The sequence below is a fragment of the Meles meles genome, chromosome 1 (genome assembly GCF_922984935.1).
Source record: "Meles meles chromosome 1, mMelMel3.1 paternal haplotype, whole genome shotgun sequence".
Lineage (NCBI taxonomy): Eukaryota > Metazoa > Chordata > Mammalia > Carnivora > Mustelidae > Meles > Meles meles.
The window spans coordinates 208,727,868-208,744,805 of NC_060066.1; the positions used below are offsets into that span (position 1 = coordinate 208,727,868).

The 16,938-nt window shown below is 56.9% G+C and overlaps 2 protein-coding genes across 6 annotated transcripts; one reads left to right on the top strand and one right to left on the bottom strand.

The window, feature by feature from the left end:
- Window positions 1-4,693: 4,693 nt before the first annotated feature.
- MAD2L2 (mitotic arrest deficient 2 like 2) lies at window positions 4,694-10,196 on the top strand. Of its 4 annotated transcripts, none has more exons than XM_046012146.1 (9): window positions 4,695-4,851; window positions 5,245-5,296; window positions 5,391-5,464; window positions 6,961-7,032; window positions 7,575-7,675; window positions 8,532-8,626; window positions 8,951-9,024; window positions 9,499-9,591; window positions 9,851-10,196. In XM_046012146.1, exons 2-9 carry the CDS (start codon window positions 5,257-5,259, stop codon window positions 9,890-9,892), a joined length of 591 nt encoding a protein of 196 aa, XP_045868102.1. In that variant the 5' UTR covers window positions 4,695-4,851; window positions 5,245-5,256; the 3' UTR covers window positions 9,893-10,196. The 4 variants fall into 4 exon arrangements, with proteins under 4 accessions (XP_045868278.1, XP_045868102.1, XP_045868194.1 ...); XM_046012048.1 differs by having other exon boundaries at window positions 4,696-4,851; window positions 5,391-5,509; XM_046012322.1 differs by lacking the exon at window positions 8,532-8,626 and having other exon boundaries at window positions 4,694-4,851; window positions 5,391-5,509.
- A 118-nt stretch (window positions 10,197-10,314) lies between these two features.
- On the bottom strand, window positions 10,315-16,198 carry FBXO6 (F-box protein 6). Of its 2 annotated transcripts, none has more exons than XM_046007715.1 (5): window positions 13,721-16,198; window positions 12,499-12,604; window positions 11,916-12,011; window positions 10,949-11,084; window positions 10,315-10,767 (listed from the first exon to the last, which is right to left on the bottom strand). In XM_046007715.1, exons 1-5 carry the CDS (start codon window positions 13,980-13,982, stop codon window positions 10,585-10,587), a joined length of 783 nt encoding a protein of 260 aa, XP_045863671.1. In that variant the 5' UTR covers window positions 13,983-16,198; the 3' UTR covers window positions 10,315-10,584. The 2 variants fall into 2 exon arrangements, with proteins under 2 accessions (XP_045863671.1, XP_045863661.1); XM_046007705.1 differs by having other exon boundaries at window positions 12,478-12,604; window positions 13,721-16,192.
- Between the last annotated feature and the right edge of the window lie 740 nt (window positions 16,199-16,938).

The window sequence follows — 16,938 nt, forward strand, 5'->3', positions numbered from 1 at the left end:
GACTGTTTTCTTCCTCCTCCAGAATGTGGCAGTTACGGCTCAGAGGTTTAGAAGCTCCTTTCTGTGGTCAGGCCAGATGCCTGGGCTTATCTGCGGACGCCATTCCTGGTTACCTTGGGCAAGGCGCCTAACCTCTCTGAGCTCATCATCATCCCTGACTCTTAGAGTTCAAGGATTAAGTGCGACGACTTTTGTAAGGAAATAATGTTGCTAAGATCCTGGCCTCATGGGGAAATACTCTAGAAAAATTAAGTGCTCTTGTTATTGCAATATAATCACCCCAGTGGGCCCTGGGATGGACTGGGTTCTAGGCAGAGTGGAGCCATGACCGGATAGGCTTTAATGAGTTCACTCCAATTCCTAAAGTTGGGAATAGACCACAGGAGGGCAAGGACAAAAGTGGGCAGACAGTGAGGAACTGTCGCTGGGAAGAGGCGATGGGGGCTGGGATGGGAGGGGGCTCTGTGGGCGTGATTCTCCTTTTCAGGAACGAAACTGTGGCTGGTATCCCCGGGGACTGTGGTTCAAAGGCTGCTCCTCTGGCCGTTCACCAATGCGGTGATCTTCCGCCGTGCTCCCTGTCCTCTGGGTTGTCCCAGAGTGATGCACTGGGAGACAGATGGTAGGAGAGGCCTGGACTCCTATCCCATTGTGGTTTTGGTGACTTTGAGCCTCAGTTTCCCCAGAGTTGTATGGCCAAAGTGGAAACCACTCAAATATCCATTGACTGATGAGAGGATGAAGAAAATCTGCGGGGGGGGGGGGGCGGGGGGTGGGAGGGAAGTGGGGGGTCACACAATGGAATATTATTAGGCCATAAAAAAGAATGAAATACACGCCACCGTGTGGATGAATCCTGAAAACATTATGGAAGTGAAACAAGCCAGATATAAAAGGCCTATTGTAGGATTTATATGAAATGTTCAAAATAGGCAAGCCCATTGAGACAGAAAGTAGTCTAGGGGTTGCCTGGGGCTGGCAGAAGGGGAGACGGGGGTGGGGCTTGACCGCTACTGTGTGTGTGGGGGTTTCCTTTTGGAGGGATGAAAATGTTCTGGAATTAGTGCTGATTGCTGTACAACTTACTAAAACCCACTAAATTGCATACTTTAAAGATTTTATTTCTTTGTCAGAGAGAGAGAGAATGAGCGCAGAAGCAGGGGGAGCGGAAGACAGAGGCAGAAGGAGAAGCAGGCTCCCCATTGAACCGGGAGCCTGATGCGGGGCTCGATCCCAGAACGCTGGGATCATGACCTGAGCTGAAGGCAGATGCTTAACTGACTGAGCCACCCAGGCGCCCCTAAATTGCATACTTTAAAGGGAGAACTTCATGGTTCGTGAAATACATCTCAGTAAAGTGGTTATTTTTTAAAAAGTGGCAGTCGAGCTGGATTAAGGGTTCTTACCCTGTGGTCTGGGATGACTTCAGAGGGCCCAGGAACCCCTGAACTTGTGCAAGACATTTTGTGTCTCTGGGTGGAGGTTCTAAGTCTAAGAAGAGATGATTTGTAAGGTCCTTCTGATGAACAAGGGGTCAGTGATGCTGGGAGCCAGCAAAACACCAGGGGGGGGATGGCATGTGGGGACTCTGCCCTGGCCGAGGTGCTGGAAGCCCCCAGTGTTAGGGCCCCGGCTTGGCTCTGAGGTCAGCAGAGGATCTGGGGAGCTATGTTGGTGAGGCCTCATCTCAGAAGGCCAGATCAGGGAGGGGAGGAGCTCGATCCCAGGACCCTGAGATCATGACCTGAGCGGAAGGCAGAAGCTGAACCCACTGAGCCACCCAGGTGCCCCTCAGGGGGGTGTTCTAACTGGAATGGTCCTTGAGCAACGGGGGACCAGACTATATGTGGCTGACTCTCTGTGACTACCCCCACCAGCCCCCTCCTGTGTTTGGCATTTTAGGAATCTTAGGCAGGGATAGGACAAATGTTGTGTCTCATGATCAGCCTGGGAGGACTTTGGAAGCGTCTCAGGGGCCTGCACACTCCAGTGCCCGTTATTTTACCCAGTTCACTCGTTGCGTGTCTGTTCAGAGGGACCCCAGGAATCTTCCTTTGCCTCTGAAGGCCTTGGTCATTGCAAGACTTTGTTACATCTTGCCTTCTCTTGGTTTCAATTTCAATGTCTCTTGAGAGTGATTTCCTTTCTGTCCTCATTGCAGACCCTCAGGGACCTGCTCCAGTTGGCAAATAAGCTCTCTCCTCCTAAACATCCATCCTTTCCTCCCAGATGCCCTCCTACATATTGTCATTATGATGAAAAATATGCAAATAACTTTGAAAAACAGTCTCCCAGCAAATGGGTATTCAAGATGTAATAAATTAACCCCATAATGTAATCTGGGTCCCAAGACTATCCATCACACTTATGTGCTTAAGATCTAGAAAGCCAGATGCCGCAGAGCCCTATGGATAAAATTGACAGATGAGTCCTCCTAGAGCTCCCCCTTGGCCTCCCACCCCTCTCCAGCTTCTTGGCCCCCATGGAACCCAAGGCCGTCAGGGGTTTAGGGAACATCTGTCCAACCTGTTCATTTTACAAAGACAGAGGCCTTTTTGGGGTGAAGAGGCAGATCAGTTTGAATCCCTCCTCATCTGTCTCCCAGCCTGCCTTCCTCTGCTTATGGCTGGCTTTGAATCCAAAGCCCCAAACGTAGGCATTTCGTCCATGGGTTTCTAGGAGGTGCCCCGGAGTCAAACAGAGGCTGTTGGGACCTCACTTTCTGTGTCTGTAAGATGTTGAGTGTTGGGTCATATGTCCACCAAGGTTTCTTTGATGTGCTTTAGCTCCATGGGTCAGGGGACTGACAGATGGCTTGTGCTGTCTTCTCAGGGCAGGGGGCTAAGGCTGGGGACCAGGCATGAGTTCCCACGTTGCTCACACTGTACCCTGAAGCCAGCCCGCAGGAATAGCTGGACTCTGAATTTCCCACCCCAGATCCAATCCTAAGAAACAATTTACAAGGAATTGCGCCTGGACCCCCCGCCCTGCCCCCGCAAGACTGCCACTTCCTGTCACCAGTAAGAAAAGCTGCTTGAATAGGCCCAGAGAGGGACAAAGAAGGACCTCTGTCTCCAGTGCTAAAATATCCAAGATGATTAAATCTCAAGGAGCCAGAGGACACTGTTTACAAGCCCAAAATGGGCTTCCAGGTGTATCAATTCTTGAAATAATCCATCTATCACTTTGGGGTAAGCATGGAAATTGTATGAAATGCAGACTTTCCTTGGGAACAACCCAGACTGCTACGGCCATCCCCATACTTTTTTGGACATCCCCATTCTTTCTGGGGCTTCGGGTCTCCCGGGAGAACTTGTTAAAGGGGGCAATACCCCACTTTGCACCCAGACTGGTCCAGTAGGTCAGGGAACTCTGGGTTCCAGGTGTTAAATGGGCTCCCCAGGGATTCTGATCCAGATTTCCTAGGGCTGCTTCTGAGAAATGCTTTGCTGGCTATTCCTGGCTCAATGGGCCAGGTTACTTATCCTCTTCCCTGCATTCACCCCAGCAGAAGTGGGCAAATGCAGGTTTGAAGGCATCCAGAGTGAAAAGGAGTACAGGTTTCCAATACTGAACTGTAACGGATAAACATTGCTGGCAAGATCTGTGTATCCGCAGGTGGGCATGACTCCTGACAAGCTCTTATGTCCCCAGAGGTCAGGGACAAGCTTCCCAGGCTTGTGGTCATGCTTCTCTGACCTTAGTTTTCCCACCTGTAAGATAAAGCGGCTGAAAATGAGTTGAGGCTCTGGAGTCAGATTAGAAGTCAGAACTGGGTTTGTTTACCAGCTGTGTGATTTTGTCAAATTAGGGAACATCTCTGAGCCCGTTTACCGTCTATGATGTGGGACTAGGAAATGGGTGCTTTGCTCTGAGGGTTAATGAGGGAATTAAAGAAGTCAGTGCTTCACAGATAAATGTTCAATCCGTATTAGTGACGATTAACATTACTATTATTATATCCCAGGGGCCTCTCAGCCCTTCCTGAGTCCGTGTCTCTAGGGGATTCCAAAACTGTAAAGTGTTTGTGGCCGAGGACAACTCCACGCGTCCCCTCCCTCAAAAGATGTGTGATTCAGGCAGGTTACTTCACCCTTCTGAACCTCGTTTGGCTCATCTGTAAAGTGGGGACAATCATAGTACTTGTCCCGCGGACTTGGTTTGAGGACTTAGTGAGATTATCCGCCGGCACACTTAGCCCGGGGCCTCGCACAGGGCTGGCGCCCTATTAAGGGCAGCTACCCCTATGATGCTTGGGCCCAGGAGGTTTTATCTCCTTGGGAGGTAAACCCAGGCTGCATTTAGTTTCCGGGTGGGGGCGGGACTGGGGCGTCCCTGGTGCACCCTGTCTTCCGCTGTCCCCGCCCCCGGAGCCGGCGGATTCGCTTTCGGTTGGGCAGCTGAGGTCCGGGGATGGTGACTCTGGAGCTAGCGGTAGATGTCGCTGTCTTAGTCCCCCACTGTGCTCTCCACCTGGTTCTCACCAGCACCACCTACCCGCCCCCTCTCAGAGCTTCCCAAAGAGAGAAAGATGGCCTAGGAAGCAAAACGCGTAGCGATCTGCAAAGCTGTCTTTTTTCGCGCCCACCCCAACCAGAAGGGAGGCCGCGCCGCGGGAGGACCTTGGCGCCAAGGCCGGCCCCGCCCCGACTGCTCCTCCCTCCCGCCCGCACGGTTGGCTGCGCGGGAAAGTGGGCGTGGCCGGAGGCGGTCGCTAGGACCTGCGGGAGCGCCGCGCGGACGTCACGGAGCTGCTTCCAGGCCGCTGGTTGAGCGGGAGGCGCGAGTGGTCGGGTCGCTCGTTTTCCGCGCCGGGGCCGGGCCCCGAGCCGGGCCCCGAAGCCGGAGCCGGTACCGGGGGAGGGGCGGGGAGGGGGTGGGGCTCCCTCGGGGGAGGTTTCCGGCCAGGCAGAGCGAGGGGAGTCTTATTCCAGCCTAGTTTCGCTCTCCGCGCGTCCCATTTTGCGCTCGCGGGCCTGCGCAACCCGCCGTTCCCTCTGTGGCCATGCTCCCAGCTCTGACCTTTCCTGCCCACCGAGGCAGCAGGGCGATCCGGCGCAGCTGATGTCCCCGAACTGGGACGCCAGCGTGGGGGGAGGGTCCATTCTAGCGGCCCTGATTTTGTGTGAAGGGGGAGCGTCCTGCCCCAGTCCCCCCAGATGGAGAGGAGGGGCGGTGGAGGCCAGCGGACCCTGCGGCTCCCTGCCCCTTGGAACTAGCCCCCACTCCTGCCGCACTCCCTAGGTGGCGGTAAGGATGACCACGCTCACGCGCCAGGACCTCAACTTTGGTCAAGGTAGGGAGGCGGGGCTTGTGGACTCGGGGTGGGGGGCGAGAGAGGGCCTGGGCCGGCGGGCTTTCCCAGCTCACCGACTTCTGTCCCCTGGCAGTGGTGGCCGACGTGCTCTGCGAGTTCCTGGAGGTGGCTGTGCACCTCATCCTCTACGTGCGCGAGGTCTACCCGGTGGGTATTTTCCAGAAGCGTAAGAAGTACAACGTACCTGTCCAGGTGAGTGCGCCCCCCCGCATCGGGGGGGGGGCCACTGGGTCACCACAGGGTGGGTAGAGGGTGCATTTTTTTTTTAAAGATTTTATTTATTTATTTGTCAGAGAGATTGAGAGAGTGAGCACAAGCACAGGGTGCAGCAGGCAGAGGGAGAAGCAGGCTCCCCGTTGAGCCAAGGAGTCAGGAGCCCAAAGTCAGACTCTATCACAGGACCCTGGGGTCATTACCTGAGCCAAAGGCAGATGCTTAACCACTGCCACCCAGGTGTCCCTAGAGGGTGGATTTTTGAACCATCCTCCACCTTCGGGCGCAGGTCCCTTCCCCCACCACACTCACCAGTGGGCTGGCCTTCCCTTCTATTTTTTTTTTTTTTTAAGATTTTATTTTATTTATTTGACAGAGAGAGAGATCACAAGAGCAGAGCAGCAGGCAGAGAGGGGGCGGGAAGCAGGCTCCCTGTTGCCAAGCCCCACGAAGGGCTGGATCCCAGGACCCTGAGACCATGACCTGAGCCAAAGGCAGAGGCTTAATCCGCTGGGCCACCCAGGTGCACCGGCCTTGCCTTCTAGTTCCCAGTTGATAGCCTGACAGCCTCCCACCCCTACTGCAGTGACTTTCCTTTTCGTCCCCTCTGAACTTGGAGTTCCCCTTGCCTGAAGTTAGGGACCAGGCCCTGGGATCAGAGTTGCCCCTGGGGCATGGTTGTATTTAAAAGCGCTCCTGAGGTTGATGAATGAATGGTTGCTTTGAGGAGGTGATTCCTAGAAACCTCAGGAGCTTTCCTTCTGCCCTCATTGTAATGGGTTGTCTCAGGTCCCAAAAGCAGACAAAGCAGTAAGTGTGTGCTCCCCTCTCCCCACTCTAGAAGTGCTGGCCCCTTAGAAGGCACTTAGTAAATGTTAAAATAAACGGATGACCCGATATTGGAAGGTGGTGGAGGCTTGAAGGATGTACAATGAAAACAGAATAGCATTTATTGGGCACCTGCTGTGTACTGGGTGCTTATCGACTCTTCACTTTGTCTTTACGAGATCTTGGACAGATGAAGTAAGTCAAGCTCAGAGAAACCAAGTGATTTACCTGAGGCCACATAGCTCTTAGTTCCAGACTCACAATTTTTTGAAAACTGATTAAATTTTTGGACCCCTTCTCTTGGGAAAAATGCTTGTATGCCCAAATACACACAATTTAGGGATTTCTCAGCCCCTGGAGGAGCCCACGGACCCATTAGAAACCCCCAATGCTATATTAAGTGCTGATGTTGGGACTGAATTCTTCTAACTTCTCCCTCTCTCTGGATAATTCACAGTTCTTAGCCCCATGATGGGAAGTCAGTGCCTTGGGTGCGGAGCCCTAGGGAACTGCCGGCCTCTCTCCCTGGGCTCCTGGAGGGGTGTCGGGTGGTTTCCCGTTGGTGCTTCGGGCCTCACGTGCCATCATGGGGTTGTGTGTAGATGTCCTGCCACCCGGAGCTGAACCAGTATATCCAGGACACCTTGCACTGTGTCAAGCCACTCCTGGAGAAGGTGAGGGCACCAAGTCCCCCAGCCCAACTCTACCCCTAGTCTGTTCCTCCAGCGCTCCAGGATGGGGTGATGCTGGGACCGTGCAGGGTCCCCAATGACTCTACACCCTAAAGCCTGTCTCCTGTACCCTGGAGACCACCCCTGCCCAGGGACAGATGTCAGGACACATGAACCACAATCTGTGTGCTGGGGCCCGGGAGCCCTGGTGAACGGACTTGGCTGATTGGGGCCTGACTGCCCCAGAGCCCACATCTGTTTCTCTTCCCACCCCTAAGTTCTGTCTGGGCTTAGCCCCTCAGAGTTTCCTCCTTCCGAGATGTAGCCCCATAGGGCCCAGGCATCCTCTCCTGTCTCAGTCTGTACCACTCATGTCAGGGAGTGTGCCTACTTGAACTTCTCAAACCTCTTCTGTGCTCTCAGGGACCCTCAGCCTAGAAGCTGAGCAGGGCTGCGCGTGGGTCCTTCCCATCCTTCCTGGGGCGGGGAGGTGGTGGTCGTGGTGGGTTAGCCGGTTCTGGAATAGGGGCTTCCTGTCCTTGCAGAATGACGTGGAGAAGGTGGTGGTGGTGATTTTGGACAAAGAGCACCGCCCAGTGGAGAAATTCGTCTTTGAAATCACCCAGCCGCCACTGCTGTCCATCAGGTAAGCTGCCTCTCCCTGGTCTCCTGAAGACCGCTGTGAAGTCTCTAGAAACAGGCCTCACGCTCACCGCTTTAGGCAGCCCCTGAAGTCCTTGGCTTGGTCTGCGTGCTCAGGTCCCTCCTTGGCTGCACCAAGCTGTCTCTCTTCCTTCCTGCCCTTTAGAACCCCTCTGAGAGTCCACCTCCTCCAGGAAGCTTGGTAAAGAGAAGAATGGCAAGTGCGCCATCCCGAGGCCTGTTAGCAGCTGAGCCACAGCTGACCTCCCAGGGCTCTCTCCATGTCACCTCTGTGATGTCCACACCTGAAGATCATAGTGTTGCTGAGGGGCTAGTCGCAACCTGATGTTCCAGATGGATAAGGACCGGAGAGATGACATGAGCTACCCAGGGTCACCCAAATGGTGACAGAGTTAGGACACAGACCCAGTTTTCTGCCTTCCCAGTCAAGTGTTCAGTCTGTAGGCAACCAGAAGCTGACCTTGGGCAAGGGTGTTGGCTGGTCAGCTGCTGGCTTCCTGGGGCAAGGTGTAGGCTCGGGCAATCCCTCTTGCTTCCTGGCTTGGTGTCCTGGGGTATGAACAGGCTTGGGCTGTGTCCTTGTTCTCAATCTGGGCTACATATTAAAACGACCTACTGGGGCTCCCTGTGGCCCATTTGGACTTAGTTTGGGATGGCACTTGACATTGGTTTTCAGATGGTTTTAACTGTGTAGACAAGATAAGTAGGCAGGCCCTTAGAAACCAACACACCCAGAAGCAGAGAGGGGCTCTGGGCCCCCAGGCCTGCTCCCAGGGTTGACTGCCTGCTGGTGGGAGGGGGCGCCAGAGTGATGGGAGACCCTCCTTTTCTCCTGCCAGCTCAGACTCCCTGCTGTCTCATGTGGAGCAGCTGCTCCGAGCCTTCATCCTGAAGATCAGTGTATGTGATGCTGTCCTGGACCACAACCCTCCAGGTGTGCGCACCCCCACGCCCCCGTCCTCAGGCATGGCCAGGGCTCCCTTGGCTTGGTCTGTGTTCTCAGGTCCCTGCTTGGCTGCAGCAAGCCGCCTCCCTCCCTTCCTGCCATTTAGAACTTCTCTGAGAGTCCACCTCCTCCAGGAAGCTACCCTGATTTCCACCTGCTTCAGGCTCCCTACTGACTATGTCTTGTCCTGGTCCTCGGTTTCCACTCTTGTCCTCTTGGGGGGCTGCCGAGCCAGCTGGGGAGGTGGGAAGAGGCTATGCCCAGTGGCAGGCATGAGGTGGCCCGGCCCTGACCAAACTCTGGCCTCTTTAGGCTGTACCTTCACTGTCTTGGTGCACACAAGAGAAGCTGCCACGCGGAACATGGAGAAGATTCAGGTCATCAAGGTGAGATGAGGCGGGCTGGGGAAGGTGGGAGGAAGACACAGCCGGGAGGCCCTGAAAACCAGAGCGGGCAGGGGAGCCGCTGACAGCGTGCTCATTACCTTGCTTACGGCAGTGCCCAGCAGCGGGTGGCTTTTTGTGGTATGTCTCCTGGGTAGTCTCGTGCTTGTCATTGCCCAGCCTGGGCACTCAGCACGGAGAGGAGGGCGGAGCCACATCCTGGAGCTGCCCCCCCCCCCCCCCCGATTCAGAATTGGTGTCTGGGGCCAGTTAAACCACTGGGTTCCCAGCCCAGCTCGGATCTGTAGCCTCACCCTCTCAGCAGCCTGGGCATCTGTCCTGCCGGGAGCTCCCTAGTGATTCCGCTGCTCCCCGAAGTCTGAGGATCCCCAGCTCTGGAGAGGGAGGGGGTCGCGAAGTGAGGGCAGGCCACGGTCTAGCGTCCCCCGGTCCCCCCCCCCACTCCCCCCGCCCCAGGACTTTCCCTGGATCCTGGCAGACGAGCAGGATGTCCACATGCACGACCCCCGGCTGATCCCACTAAAAACCATGACGTCAGACATTTTAAAGGTGAGCTGCGTGGGGACCTGGTAAGCTTTATGGAAGGTGTGCTGAGGCCTTGCCAGAGGCTTCTGCATGGCTCAAGGTGGCGTGGGAGATGACCAGGGAACGCGTGGTATCAGGCTCCGAACCGCCTTTCTCTTAACCGGTGGCTGCGCCACACGACCACAGCCTCTGGCAGAGATCTGTCTGCCCGGGGCTTGTGGGCCCTCCTCAGGAGGGGCCCAGGCTGTCCTCCTGACCTTGGCTGTGTCCTCCTGTCCACCAGATGCAGCTCTACGTGGAAGAGCGAGCTCATAAAAGCAGCTGAGGGTGTGCGCGCCCCCACCGTGGATGCTCCCACCGCTGGACACTGGGGGCCCCAGCCTAGGGCAGTGCTGTAGGGCCACCCTGACTCCAAGTGCTCTTATTGCCTCTGTGTATGGACCGCCCACCCTCCAGCACAGCGCTGCTCAGGGCTGCTTGCCTTCATGGAGAAACTCTCCCCCGGGAAGGCAGGGAAGGATGCTCGGACTGTGATTTCTGATCTTAGCCTCCTGGGATTTGGCCGGCCAACACTGTCTGTCTCAAATACTGTGCTGTGAGTTGTTTCAATAAAGGGCCCCAAGGGCTGAGCTGGGCTGTCACTACCTGGAGTGGGAGGGACAGGAGCAGCCAAACTGACCTGGGAGGAGGGGCAGCTTCTCCACCGAAGCAACCAGGGCTTCCGCCACGAGACCACCCCACCCCAGGCTGGTTTTACTGAAAACATTTATTGTCATGAAATGTCAGAGTATATGACAGGGAGTTGCCACAAACCGGTGGGTTTGCCTAAGGTTGGAACTGGGGTAGGGGCTCCCAGGGTGGGGGCCCTCACTGCCCACTACAGGGCTCAGTTGGAGGGGACCTTCGGAAGTCGACCGGCCCAGAGAGAGGAGGGCCGAATGGCCAGCGGATATCAGACTGTCCGAAGGGCCCGTGGAAATGAAGTGAGGAAGGCAGGTGGGCAGCCTTCTCCTGCCCCTACAGGGTCTCAGGCTGAGCCGTGGAGGGGCCCCGGTCCCTGGTCATCTTAGGGGTGATGACGATGCTGCTGTTGGTGACACGGGGCCCGTACCAGCCTGCCCAGAACTGGGTGTCCTTGCCCCCGTGCTGGAAGAGGATGTGGCGGACCCCTGACGGGTAATCCGAGAAAGTGTGGGAGACCTGGGAGGAAGGGAGAGGAAGAAGAGATCAGCAGGACTGGAGAGGGGAAAGATGGGGTGATCACTCCACTCCGCTGGAGAGGGGAAGGGGAGGTGGCAAGTCCCGCAGGAAACAGCCACCCGAGCTGGAAGGGAGGGGCTCCAAGAAGCTGGTGGTGAGGGCCAAGCAGGTAAGGCCTCACCTCTGTCCACTCGGCGCTGTTCCACTGATCAATGGTCACAGGCGGGGGCTCGAAGGAGGCCAGGACGATGTAGTTTTCTGAGACCAGCTGCACTCGGATGCGGTACGTGCAGCCACAGTCGGCTCTGGCGGCGAACCTGGAGGCAGGTGGGGCTCAGTACCGTGCACCCCCGGACAGAAGGTGGCCTTAGAGGAGGGCAGGCAGCAGGCCCACAGACTGGAGACCAAGGCCCTGCTGGTTTCACTGCTATGCCCTCCTATGCTCCTGGGGTCTGCAGTCTCTCTGTGCGGGACCACATCAGAGCAAAGTGGCAACCCTTTCGGGTGTCCAGTGAAGACGTTCCCTTAACACATGAAAAGGCTCCCTACAGAGATAAAGGCCTGGGCTGCGGGAGCTGAGCCATCTGTATGTTCATGGCTCAGAGCAGGGATTCCGTGGGAAATCCAAGGGGCGGCCTGTGTGATGGGAGCAGGCAGAGCTCACCCTCTGCTTAGCCCTGCTGTCCACCCTCCGCACATTCCTCAGTACCACCCCCCCACACACACACCCTTAGAGTGGTGGCCCTGGCTGGCCCTGGGCTCCTGCTTCCGCTGTGGGCCAAGCCAGAGCCTTGCACAGCTCTGGGCACAGAGCAGGAGCCTGGGAAAGAGCTGAGGGAAGCCCAGAGAAGGAGCCAGGGGAGGCAGATGGGATGGAAGGCAAGGGAGGCTGCGTTGTGCTGCCTCTGATGCTCTGGTACCTGTCTGTGACAGCTTATGGGTAGGCCTCAGTCTCCCCGTCTGTAAAGTGGAATTAGCATCTGCTGATGCACGGTGGCAGGAAGGCCAGGAGGTGGGAATGAGCAAGTGCCGGCTCCCGGGGCAGCGCCCACCCCAGGACACCGCCAGGCAAAGAGTGGGCGCTGCCTCTAGGTATCCTCAGGAAGAGAAGAGGGAAGGCTGCGGAGCGTGGCCCGAGCCCCACTCACCAGTCCTTAACCTCGATTTCAGGCCGGAACGTGTCTAGCAGATCCTCCCAGTAGCCTTCGGCCTTGAGGTCCACCAGCTGGGACTTGAGGCACATCCTGGGGAGCAAAAGGAAAGGTCTGTGTTCCCAGGTGTGCTTTGCATGGCCAGGACCCAGCAGAGTCCCCAGACTGCTGCAGGACCACTGCCTCTGGCTGTCACTGGCCTAGGAGAAACACGCAGGGGCCCGGACCCGGTTGTGCCTAGGTGGCACGCGAATCAGGTTCAAGGGCCCCAACGAGGGCACCTCCAGGAACCCCTGTTCCTGGATGAGGAACCTACCGGCATCTCTGCCTCACCCTCGTCACCCAGTGGCTCCCAGGCCCCCGTACTGGTCTCCACCCTCCACGGCTGTTAATCGTGGCCACTGAGTACTCCTGCTCTTAGGAAGGTGGGACTCTGAGCCCGTCTGGAAACTGCCTTCCTCCAGCTGCACAGGGGGGCCCTCACTTAGGCCTGAGATTTGGCAAAAGGGGTCCTGACCCTTTCCCCTCTCGACACTGCCAGCTCGGTTGTTAACCTTACTCGAAAGATGTGACAAAGTACTTCTTGACTTTGGAGTCTGGAAAATGTGTCCCATGGTCTCCAGGGAGGCTCTCCACCCTCCAGTGGTCTCCCCCATTGAAGTCAATTTGCCAGGAAGTCAGGTCCTCTAGGGAAAAACAGAAGCCAAGGTCAGATCCCCTGTGTAAATGTTTGGTCCGGTCCTGCCCACCTGGGCCAGGGAGGGAGGAGGGGGGTTAAGGCGTGGCCTGCTCAGGCTCCCATCTCAAGTGTGCACCCCAACTGTGCCTCGAAGCACCCCGACACAGTGCCCTTCCTCCAACGCGTCTCCACCTGTCCTCACCACATCAGCTCTGATCTGGGACCTTCTCTCTCCCACTTCATCCCTGACTGGTTTGACTCCTAACATGAGGCTGGAGGGGGGAGAAAAAAAAAGTATTACCAGGAATTCTAAACTAGCCTTTTCTTCCTTTGGTGTTGCTGGGGGGTTCTGGGAAATACCGAAGTTTCAGTTCTCAAAACAGGAAGTTATGAAGGGCCTATGATAATATTTCTGTTCAATGACAAATGTCCGTTTGTCCCAATGCAGACCACTTACGTGACAACTCACATTTCACCTGACACCCTAACTATGTAACTGAGACCCCAGGGGGCCCACGGACCAATTTTCCGGGTTTGCTGCTGTGCCCGCTTGGAGCCCCTCTGCCCAGGGTGGGAGGGATAACTGTGAAGGTGGCCATCCTCGGTGCTGGAGGCACGTAGCGACCCCGGATTCGCGATCCCCACCAGGCTGGCTTGGAAGGTTCTGGTCTCCTCCACACTGAACCGAGAGGACCTTACACTCAGCAGTGTTCCCCTACCAAGGCTTTCCAGAACATTCACCAGGGGAACCTTTCCGAATGGTTCCCTCTACTAGGAGCCCGAAACTATTCCCCAGGTGCTGTGGGGCCTGCCAGGAGAGGAGCAGAGGACTACCGCAGAAACCCAGGAGCGGGCTGTGCCAAAGCCATGAGAAACAACATGATTACAGGTTATGAAGGTGCTACGGAGGAACCAAACGGGACAGACGGGATAAAAGCGGGGGAGCAGGGGGACCAGGCCAGGTGTCTGAACAGAGACCCAAAGAACGAGGAGGAACCAAGGGCGAGTGGTATAGGTGTCAGGGCTGTGAGAGAACATTCCAGGTAGTGTGGGAATCGCAGGTGCAAAGGCCCTGGGTTTCAGGAAAGGTGGGGAGCCAGCCCCGGGGCAGCGCCCGGCCCACCTTCCGCACACGGGTTCCACAGGAGATTCCGGCGGAGGCTGCACAGGAAATAGAAGACCTTCCAGTCAGGCACCGGCTGGTCCCAGTCCTCGGTGATGAAGCCCTCCCGCAGGCACTTTCGCTTCCAGAGTGTCACCAGGTCAATGAGGTCCCTCCAGAGGCTGCAGACCAGGCGACAGCGCAGCAGCTGGTGGGCGGGCACGTGCGTGAACACCTCCAGCAGAATGTTCTCGGGCAGCTCGTTGATGCTGACCAGGGCCATGGCGGGCCGGGGGTCGGGGGGGGGGGGGAGGCGGGGGGCGCCCACAGGCCTGTAGGGGGCAACAGTGTTTATAAGCCCTGACCAAGGAGGTGGACCCCTCAGATTTCCAGGGACCTGGGCCAGGGGCTCTTCATCCTTTTTCTTTTATGAAACAAGAGGGGTCGGGCCTTCTGGGTACACAGTGGGCCGTCAGAATACGGAGCACTCACACACGTTACGCACACTCGAAAGAGTATAATAAAAATATTAACAAAGACTTCAGGGGCTAATATTTAAAGAGGCCCTCTCCTGACCCCCACCCCCTGCACCCATCCCTCCCCTACCCCCTCACCCCGTTAAAGAAATAATTGCTTTATTTTAAGTTGCCGGGCCCAGTGAATTGGCAGAACTTGCCAAGGCCACGCCACTGTCTGCAAGCTCTGCAGAAGTCTGTGGTCAGGTTATTTCAGTGCTGGGAATTCACTGTTCGTCTGTGGGTGTAAGAAAGATTTCACGTTCTGTGTCACAGCTCATTAAGTGGTGGGGCTAGTCGCTAAAACCAACTTCTCCTCCCCAAATCGTTCACGTTGGCCCGGAAGCCAGATGTGATAAGACACCACAGCGAGGAGGACCTGCCTCTCCATCCTGGTTGGGGCATCAGGCCAGAGCCCGTTTTGAAATGCTCAGAAACTGCAAAGCCGATTGAGGGACCCTGAGCAAGACTGCCTGGGGGTTCAATCCTGGCCTGCAGTGGCTAGCTGGGGAGCCTTAAGAGGAGCGAATGACTGTCCCAGCCTCAGCAGGGCTGGGAGGTCTAGTTAGTATAAGGCAAGCCTTTAGCACCGGGCGGGCATCATTCCTTCTCTACCGTTAGAGCAAAAACGCTCGTTAGTAGTAGTCAGCGGCTCCCAAGATCACCTTCCTCCCTCTACACCTGAATGGCACAAGGGTTCTGGAAAATTTACAGTGCCACTACCCCAGCCTGAATCTTGCCTGGCTGTTTAGATCTCTAAGGGGGGACCCCCCCCCCCCGTGGGGGTGGGGAGGGAAGGCCAGCCCCTGTCACTCAGATGGGCCTTATCCACTCACAGGTGGGAGAGGGAGGGATTATTCTCCTCCCATAGGTAGAGGCTCTGAGGAGGCTTCTCATTTTCCATAGAGATTTGGCCAAAGAATCCTCCGACAGACTTCTCAAAGCTACCATCCCAGCAAAAACGAGAGCAGACGCACATCGTGCCTCCCGCCCAGACAGGAACAAGTCAGCACGGCAGAGAACAATAAATAAGGTACTTGTACCTTGTGCAAAAATGCTATGACGGGAAAAACTCCATGTGGCTAGGTCTTCTGCTTTTTCAGAAGGAACTCTCCATAAGCAGTTTCGAAAATATGAAACCGGTCGTTTTTTAAATGTTGGCAACTTCTAAAAGCACCGTCTAGGCCAAATAAAAGTCGCTGGGTGGGAGTCAGAGGCGACTTAGGTACGAAGAGCTCCTCACTCAGGCGTCCAGAGTCTGGTCTCTGGCTCTGGACGTTATTCGTCGCACCCCCTCCCCTAGTTTCTGGCGTTCGTGGGTGTAGGGCGAAGCCTGACTGCGCACGAATGGGGCATGGGGTGAGGTTCCCCCACCCCCGGGAGGGTGTGTCCCTGTACTTCCCACGTGCTCGGCCCGAGTCGCGACCTTCTCAACGACTCCTGTAAGCACGGTTACTAAGCCCGTTTCTCAAAAGCAGAAGCTGAGGCTTGGGAAAGTTTGGCCCGTTCCAGGACCGGCGGGCGTGCGTGTGCCGGGAGGTCCCAGGTGGGCCCTGGGCTGGGGCGCCACCAGCGAGCTGTGGCCAGGGTGTCTCTCCCAGGCAGCACTTCCCGGAGTCTGAGCCAGGGCCCGGCCGCGCGGGATGTGGTCTCGCGCGTACCGCTCGCCGCCCGGGCCCCTACCCCGCGACCCCGGAGGCCCGCGGTGGACAGCGCTGTCCCTCATCCGCCACCCCCGCCCTCGGTGTAGGACACCGAGCCCTTCCCCCGCCTGTCCCCCACCCGCGCCCGTTCCCCAAGCTGGGCCGCGACCTGGACGCTGGGCGGGACGCCCGGCGGGACCGGACCTCCGCGTTGGTCTGGAGCCTCCGGCCTCCACGGCGCTGTCCACTGTCGCCCCGCCCCGCCCCGTGTCACGCGCGCGCTCGGACCGCCCCCTCGGGCTCCGGGGCCGCGCCCACCGGTTCGCCCCGCCCCCGCCCCCGCCCCGCCCACCGCCTTCTCCCCGCCCACCGCCTTCCCCCAGCCCGCAGCCCGCTTCTACGGCAGCTACCGGGCGGGGGATCTTGGGGTCCGCAGTGCCGGGGGTCGCGCGACGGACTCCCCCGGCCTCCTAGCCTCAACCTGTTTTCTCCTCCAGGTAATCGGCGGCTCAGCAGCAGGGTCCCACCGCTTCCCTTTGCTTTCCGGGAAGAGAGGGCGTTCGCCTAACCTAGTCTCCACCTCGGCGCGTGCCTCTCTGAGGCCGCTTCGCCAGTTCCTCGCAGTAGGGAGGGAGGCGGGACTCTCCCCGGAAGGAGATTGTTGGTACTCTAGAGGGCTGGAGCAGGGCTTTTACGTTCACTAGGGTTCGGCCTCAGGGAGACCTCAGTTTACTCAAAGGTAAAAATCTCCGCATTTTTGTCATTAATTCCTTAACTCCTTCAACATCATAAAGCATCTGCTTAAGGCAACCAAAAAGGGTTGTGCAGGTTGTGCTCTGCGCAAAGGTGCCCCGCCCAGGCCACCTTTTTTAATTCGTCAGGGCTGCATGTCCCCCAAGGGTGTCTTCTGCTAACTTACATATATAGCTAGTGAGTGGTGTCCCTGCCAAGGCTGAGGCCCTATTCCAGCTGACTACTGAGATAATTAAACAGTACATTGAGCACGTACTGTGTGCCATACACCGTTCTAAATGCTTTGGCTTCACCTAATGTCAGTAAAGCTCTTGGCAGAGTAAGAAAG